The sequence below is a fragment of the Trametes versicolor genome, assembly GCF_000271585.1.
Source record: "Trametes versicolor FP-101664 SS1 unplaced genomic scaffold TRAVEscaffold_7, whole genome shotgun sequence".
NCBI classification, from domain to species: domain Eukaryota; kingdom Fungi; phylum Basidiomycota; class Agaricomycetes; order Polyporales; family Polyporaceae; genus Trametes; species Trametes versicolor.
In genome coordinates, this window is record NW_007360327.1 from 2,866,951 (window position 1) to 2,875,118 (window position 8,168).

An 8,168-nucleotide genomic window follows, 5' to 3' on the forward strand; every position below is an offset into this window, starting at 1 on the left:
TGATTGAGGGCTATAATGCGCAAGTTGTTCTGTGATTTTTATCTGCCCTGGTTCAGCCACAATGAGCTTACTTCCACTGGAAGTAAGGATATGCAGGATGGAAGTAAGCCTTTTCTGGGGCATCTACCCAGGAAGTCAGGTGATATTATGATATATTCTTGGAGCCCTCGATCAGGGCTATCTGGAATGGGTACAATTGTGGCTGTGCATAATGTACCAGAATTCGCTCTGACCACTGCCACTGCCCCAGAGTGAAGTGGGCCTATCTCCACAACCACCCTGGAAGTAAACTCACTTTAAAGCGCGTCTGGATAGCCCTTAATACAGGCTACAATATGCAGGTAGTTTCGTGATTTTATCTTGTCTGGCTGGCTCACAATGAGCTTACTTCCAGTGCACAGTCAAGCTGAGTGGTTGAGCAGTGTTCGGTCGATATCTCGGCAACCACCCTGGAAGTAAGCTCACTTTAAAGCGCGTCTGGATAGCCCTCAATCAGGGCTATAATGTGCAAGTTATTTCGCGATTTTATCGGCCCTGGTTGGCCGGCAATGAGCTTACTTCCATTGGAAGTAAGGGTATTGAACATGGAAGTAAGCCTTTTCTCCACAACCAGGCAGGAAGTAAAGTCATATTCTGGCATATTCCTACACCCCTCGACCAGGGCTATCTAAATCTGATACTTTTGTGGCTGTGCAAGCAGCGGAAAAATTCGCACTGACCACCACCTGTCAATAAAATATTCATATCTATCCAGAAACCATGGAAGTAAGCTGACTTGTGGATGGACCCTGATAGCCCCTGAGCATGGCTACAATGTGCAAGTTATCTCATAAATATATCTGGTCTGGTTCACTCAATATGAGCCTACTATATTGTGTAGTACTCTGGCAGGCAGGCTGACATAATCAATTGAGGGCTCCCCCTATCAACCCTGACCCTAGCTAGATCAATGACATCACAATGTAATCCAGCCTGCTTATCTAAGCATTTGAGGTCCCCCCTTATGAACCCTGACCCTAGATACATAGATCAATGACATCATATCTTGATGTGGGCAGCTGATGTAACTAGGTCATAGTGTGACCAGATTATATAATCTTGTGACTGACCTTGCCTGGCAGGCAACTTAGGTCACAAAGAGTGACAGATTATATAATATTGTGACCAACCTTGCCTGTCTATAAAGGGGGCGAATCTCATGGCCCCTTAGGGTTAAAGTTAGGTTAGAGCCAGGAATTTTTGGCAAAAGTCATCCAAATAAAGTAACTTTCTGATGGCCCTGATGGCTCTGATTATATAATGAGTTGATGGATCCTGATCGGACCAAAACTGACGGAGATATTTAAGTAACAAGTCCAGCGTCTGCCCGCCACTTAAGCGCCCGTCTGCCGCCCGGTGCGCAAACAGAGTCTGGCTGGCCCGCACGGTGAGGAAATGTGCGGGCGAGTGGGCAGCTGTCAGACATGCGGGTGAGTAAATATTAAATATATTGGAATATGAGCGGGCGGGCGGTCCGTTATCGAGCGCGGTGCGGCACGCGATGTCCGCGATCAGGAATGTCTATAACGCCGTATTGGTGAGTGGCACGCCGATCCCATAAGGCGGTGTGGGTGCAGTGTATTTGAATGACGGTCGGGGGGCCGGTGGCGTTCACTGCCACCGAGCTTCGTGGGCTTCGATGTGGCCCCATATGGACCTGCAAATGCCATGATAGAGGGGCGTGCCTACGAAATGTCTATATTACATCCTACTGGGGAACGGGGGCCGAGCACTGTACGCGGTGTGCTTCCACCGGTGGAGATGTGCATGCGAGAGCACCTCGCGCTACAGGCGGGTGTATACCGGATGCGCTAGCGAGTCATTTGCGTTGCCTCGTGGTAGTTTAGCTGAGCTGCGTCGAGCGAGCAGGAGAGTATCGGCACATTTGCGGGCGGAGAGAAGTATGTACTTGCGCCCAGAGGCGACGCCAGCAGGTGCGCGCGTGAACGCGCTGGGACGAACGCGCGGGTGACAGGGGGCCCGCGGACGGTGTCGGGGTCTTGGGCGGGAGCGCCAAAGCGGATGCCTCCCGCGTGGAGGCGCATGACCCCGGCCACCGATGCGGTGCTCGGTGTCCCGCTCGGACGTGCGTGTGGGCGGCCGTCTCGGCGTCCAGACGACCGCCCACTCGCCCACTCGGCACCAGTCCGCGCGGCCGTCTCAATTCCGAGACGGCCTCGCGGTCGTGTCGACACCCAGACGACCGCGCGGCCGTCTGGGTGCCTATACGGCCGCTCAAGCGACTCCGCGCAGATCGCGGACCGAGGGCCGCACGGGGGCATGTCCAGACGACCGTGCAGCAGATGCGCGGTCGTCTGGACATCCACACCACCGCACAGACGACCGTGTGCGGTCGTCTGGGAGCCCAGACGACCGCTCGTTCGAGCGCGCCGTGCTCTCGGTCGTACGGTCGTCTGGGACCCTACACGGTCGTACGGTCGTCTGGGACCCTACACGACCGCGCGGTCGTCCGGGAGGTCGGATGACCGCTGCTCTCCGCGGACACAGCCCAACGGGACTGGATAACCGAGTCCGCGCGGTTGGCGCGACTCGGAGAAACCACGATCTGCGAGGGCACTCGCTCTCACATATACCGTGAGTCTTGTGAATGTCCCCCGCACTCTCCTGCGTTCGCCCACAACTCACCTCACCCTCCTCTGGCAGCGCTCCTTCTCCGCCGCCGCCCTATCATGGCCAAGGCAAAACGGGTCCCTCCTGACCCAGACTCCGACGCCCCCGACGAGGATGAAGACAGTACGTCCACCGCCGTCGTTCAGTGTCACTGATTATATTGATATATATGTATGTTAAGTTGAAGCCAAGATAGCCGCGCTGGAGAAGCGGCTGCAAGACCGGAAGGGCGGTCGCAACACCGCGAAGGATTCCAAGAAACGCAACATGAAAGGTAAGGATAAGGGTAAGCAGAAGGCGACGGAGGACGACGAAGAGGACGCACCGCCGCCGGCAAAGACAAGGAAATCCAAGCCCGCGTCAGAACCTGAGGTGGACGTCGAGGAGGCACTGGAGGTAGGTCCTCCCCTCTGCATCTCTGCGGAGGCTGGCGGGAATGCTGAACGAACGCGACACACGCAGGAGGACGACACTATGCAGGTCGACGAGGAAGACGCAGACATGCTCGAGGTCGGCGTGGATGAGGAAGACGCTGTCGCGGACGGGGTGGCCGAGGACGTTGTTGAGGACGCTGAGGAAGCTGAGGACGAGGACGCCGCAGACGAGGCCTCCGCAGACGAGGCCGCCGCAGACGAGGCCGATGACGATGTCGCGGATGGTGCGGACGAAGACATCGTCTCCCTCCCGGGCGACAATGATGCGGTAGAGATACCGAGCGCCCCCCTGACCGACGCTGAGACGGGCGACGGCGAGACGGTACGTTTGTCTGTGTATAACGCGGACCTGTCGCTCACGCATGCGTATGTGATACAGGAGGTCGACGTCGACATGAGCGAGTTCAATGTGAGTGTTCGCTTCTCCGTGCTAAGTGCTGTGCTGACGTGACATGATCATGACGCTAGGACGACGCCATCGACCTGCTCACCAGAGCGCTCACACATGTACGTATGATGTATCTTTGTTGGGCGACGCTGTGCGCTTACACTTTGGCAGCGCACGAGCAAGGAGGACCGCGTCGACCAGAAGCTGCTCGACCCCAACTACATCATTCCGGAGGATATCGCATTCGAGGACCTTGAGGAGCAGTTCGCGCTCGACACGGACATCCTGCAGCAGGGCACCATCGACCAGACGGAGCTCGACATGTACCAGAAACTGAAGATGGCGCTCATGGGGCTCATCATCCTGGACTTCAGCGATCCAGAAGTCATGAAGGTGTGCCTGTGGAACCTCTACAACGGCCGCGACATCAGCGATGCCGATGCGCGCGTGATCGCGGAGGACTTCTGTAAGTCCTCGAAGCGCCACTATGAGCACCCAATGGAGGCGATCGGCGAGGAGTACATGTTTCTAGGCCGTAAGCCCGTGAAGGAGTTCGACACCGTTGACCAGCTTCCTATCGCCAAGCTCGACGTGGAGGCGATGGGCAAGAACAAGCTCATCTTCTGCAGCGGCGCGCACCGGGTCAGGGCGATGCAGTACTACGTGGAGTACCTCACGCGGACGCAGACAAAGCTCGAGCTGATCATCGACAAGCTCAACTCCATCCTGGTGTCGACTCCGAACAGCCCGAACCGCATCAAGCTCCTGGAGACGTCGCACGAACGCCTCCAGGTGGTCCAGACCCGCCTAAAGACGGGCATGCAATGGACGGTGCGAGTGTCATACGCATGTGCGTCGTTTCTCATTCTCTAGCCGCTGGCGAAGGATGTCGCTGACGCGTGCCGCACGGTGTCTCAGCGCAGCTCAACGATGCGGAACGGCGCGCGTTGTCCAAGAACAAGGACACGCACGAGGTGCCGATGAAGCAGCACGAGCGGATGTTCGGCTGGCGCGAGGACATGCGCGAGACGATCCTCAACTGGCCCCTCACGCACCCTCCGCCTGAACCAGGACCTCCGCGTGTCGGCACACCGGAGTGGAAATTGCTGTTCGAGACGGTCACAGCGCACGACAAGCACAAGATGAAGGAGCGCATGTGGGTGCTAGAGCAGACGATCCCCTACGGCTTCTACAATGATTTCATGACCTACCCATACTTCCGCCTCGGCGACACACTTCACTACGACACGATCCACCTGGCGCTCATGCCTCCGAGCAACGCGAACTCCGCCGTGCGCCCGGCCGGGTATGTAAGTCGCATCCGTTCTATTCTAGTCTGCTGCGAGCACGTCGGACTCACCCGCTCGTTAGATGTGGAGCCAGGTCCTCCTCCGTCTGCTCGAGCAGATGCACTTCGTCGCTACGGCGAGGCCGTTCGACCCCGCAGAGCCTGTATTCCAGAAGTACTACGCATTCGTCAAGAAGCGGGGCCCTTTCCGGCCGTACAAGGCGAACGCGACTACCCTGGCGTACGACCGTTACCTGAAGGGGGCCACCAAGCCGCCGTCTCCGTACGTGTGGACGACGGATCTCTTGCACGGCGTCGACAAGCTGTACGTGGAGATCGTCTCTCCTGTGATGGAGGATCTCGGCCGCGACGACCGCCCGTCCTGGTCCAACGCGATGGCGCAGTACTTTGAGGCCTTACGCAAGCTGTGCCGAGAGACGTGGTCGCTGACGGCCGCAACGAGCCCCGACCCGGACGAGGTCGCTTTGACCACGGACGCGTTCCCGAAGCTTGAATGGATTATCAAGTTGGCCGCAGCGGGCGAGGGGTACTATCTCCCTCTCCCGACGAAGACGTTCACGAAGACGTTGCTCAGCAAGCTCAACAACGCGTCGACCGCGATTCAATGGGTGAGTGTCCACTGTCCCACATTCGTGCGGTCGTCTGCCTGTCCGTACGACAGCGCGGCCGTCTAGGTGTCTACACGACCGCGCACATGTCTAGGTGACCGGAACGTCGTCCACCCGACACCGAGCGGTCGTATAGGTACTCGTACGACCGCGCGGCCGTGTAGACACCCGTACGGCCGCGCGGCCGTGTAGACACCCGTACGGCCGCACGTTGCACTTTGCGCGGCCGTCTAGACAGCAAGACGACCGCACGCACGTTGCACAACAACGTTGACTGACTCCGCCTCACAGCTCACTTGTCTGCTCGACCCGTATGCGGACGCCGCCCTTCGCCAGCCGACGCGCGGATACACGGACTACACTCACTACCTCCTCTTTCTGTTGCGCGACCCAGACAGGTTCCACGATTCCGCCCAGATACCGCACGCAGTATGTGCTCCTTAGTTTGCGCCTCGTTTCCCGTTGACGTCACGCCTTACAGCTCTGGCACTGGATTCTCCGGCACCTGACAGCGATCAAGTGTGCGGACACTGTCTTCAGCGCGACGGAGCTCGTCCACTTCTCCGTACTCAGGCAGTGGTCGATGGAGCAGTGGGTCCGCGCGGGCAAGATCCTTACCGAGGGGTCAACCAAGAAGGTCAAGGCGGGCGCGGCCATTCCCGAGACAAAGATCATGCCGAAGGCAGCGGAGAAGATCAAGCCCATCCGCGTCTTCCTCACTCAGAAATGGATCGAACTGCAACAGCCCCGCATCGCCGCTCTCAAGTCCGTCCTCGTCCCGCGCGTAACCACTGCGGGGAAGGACGCCGATAAGGAGGTCGTCGCGGCGAAGTTCGCCCTCGCCGACAAGTCCATGTCATTCCGTCTCTACGGAGTCACGTACGATGATGAGCCCGTCCCACCGTTCAACCACACCCCCTTCACGAAGGAAGAGCTGGCCAAGTTCCCCGAGCTCCACGGAATGCAGCTTGTCGATCCCCGCTGGCATTTCAACAAGGACATTGCGAAGTCTCGCCCCGGCAAGTGCGCCGGCCTCGCCACCGCTATGATCGTCTTGTTTGAAGGTCACAAGAAACAGCGCGCGGAGTACTACAGCGGGGAGACCGGGGGCGGCTCCGTCCTCGCCCTCCGCGCGCTCTTCTTCAACTTCCTCGACCCCTGGTCCGGCGCCAAGATGGGCAGCCTCGAGAGCGGGACGTTCAAGCCCTGGGACGGTACCATCCAGAAGCTCCTCTCCTCGCCGACGGACGTCAAGCTCGACGACGCCGCCCTCGTAAGGGCAATCGCCAGACTCGAACGATCGAACGGCGGCCCCCCGGTGCACGTCAACGCACGCCACGAGAGTGTCGCGCCCGGACCCTCCTCTCCAGACAAGCGAGAACCCACCGACGCCGCTGCAGACGGTGTCGAGGACAACGATGACGACGTCATGGACCTCACCGGCTATCAAGATGCCCTCGGTGCTCGTGGACGCTTCGAGCGGCTCCAGAAAGACATCGATATCTACCTTCGGTGCATCCGCAAGCTCGTCTCCGGTGCCGCCGAGTTGAATCCTACCAACAAGGGCGGCTTCGAGCTCGACGCGTGCGTCGCAGACATTTTCATGCACGGCGTCAAGGTATGTGTACTTCTTCACATCAGACAGTCGTCAGCACTTACCTTCTCTGCAACGACAGGCGTTGATGTGGAACTACCAACGCAAGGAGTTTCGCCACTATAATCCACACGATCCGTGGGTCCTTTCACCCGACTTTGCGGCCGCGAGCCTCTTCCCGGTCGACACCGTTCCGAACATCGAGGATCCGTTTGCGTTCATGCACGTCGACCACTTCAAGTCAGCGATGCCCCATGCGTACAACTCCATGCAAGACGTGTTGACCACACCTGCAAACACAGGGAGGGCTCCGCCGCCGCTCGACATGCGGATGGGCGCCAGCATGATTCTCGTCCCCACTGACGTCTTCACTCCTCAACATTTCAGATGGATCACCCCTGACGACGTGAACCCGCTTGCCAAGTGGGCCATCGAATCCGACGATGTGCCAGAACACGTGCACCAGGACGTGCAGGAGGAGGACGAGGACGTGCAGGAGGAGAACGACGACGACGGAGACGACGACGAAGAGACCAGGCCGATCGCACCTCCCGCGGAGAAGCCGAAGCCGAAGCCCAGGCCGAAGGCCAAGGTCAAGACATCTGTCGCTCCAGACGAGGTACACCACATATGCGTATAAGTATTCGCTCACTCACGCACATGCTGCAGCCCGCCACTCGTAAGAACACAACGCCGGCGGCTGCCTCAGAGGCCGACGCGGCTCCGGTTGCCCCCGCCAAATCGGTAGGTCTCAACCGTCTCGCTCAGAGCGTGGGCGTTCTTCCTCTGATTTCGCTTCTCAGTCCAAGCAGCACAAGCCGAAAGCAGCTCCGCCACCGCCTGGAGACGTCGCGTCTGAGGAGCCGGTGAGCTGCATTCGTCTGCGTGCGCGTGCGTGTCCCGCTGCTCACGTCCTTTCGCAGGCAAAGACGTCCAGCGTCGCGCCCCCGACACGCAAGAGGGCACCGCCTACAGTTGCCGCGGACAAGCCACCGGTAAGTTTTGGCCCCCCTCGGCACGCATCCGCTCACCGCTACTTGCAGACCACCAAGGCCATCCCCGCTGCAAAGACAAAGCCCCCGCCCGCACCCGCTGCTAAGACAAAGCCCCCGCCCGCACCCGCTGCTAAGACAAAGCCCCCGCCGCACCCGCTGCTAAGACAAAG

At 59.0% G+C, this 8,168-nt stretch overlaps 1 protein-coding gene across 1 annotated transcript in view; it reads left to right on the forward strand.

Annotated features, from left to right (window-relative positions):
* Positions 1 to 2,729: 2,729 nt before the first annotated feature.
* The window catches only part of TRAVEDRAFT_21489 (uncharacterized protein), a gene marked incomplete at both ends in the record, with an annotated part of 8,023 nt that continues 2,584 nt past the window's right edge, over positions 2,730 to 8,168 (forward strand). The window contains 13 exons of the mRNA XM_008040896.1: positions 2,730 to 2,793; positions 2,852 to 3,426; positions 3,484 to 3,513; positions 3,573 to 3,611; positions 3,664 to 4,342; positions 4,411 to 4,802; positions 4,864 to 5,409; positions 5,701 to 5,838; positions 5,891 to 7,027; positions 7,086 to 7,622; positions 7,673 to 7,747; positions 7,807 to 7,869; positions 7,927 to 7,998. Coding sequence (XP_008039087.1) covers positions 2,730 to 2,793; positions 2,852 to 3,426; positions 3,484 to 3,513; positions 3,573 to 3,611; positions 3,664 to 4,342; positions 4,411 to 4,802; positions 4,864 to 5,409; positions 5,701 to 5,838; positions 5,891 to 7,027; positions 7,086 to 7,622; positions 7,673 to 7,747; positions 7,807 to 7,869; positions 7,927 to 7,998 — 4,347 coding nt within the window. The remainder of the gene's footprint in view (positions 2,794 to 2,851; positions 3,427 to 3,483; positions 3,514 to 3,572; positions 3,612 to 3,663; positions 4,343 to 4,410; positions 4,803 to 4,863; positions 5,410 to 5,700; positions 5,839 to 5,890; positions 7,028 to 7,085; positions 7,623 to 7,672; positions 7,748 to 7,806; positions 7,870 to 7,926; positions 7,999 to 8,168) is intronic.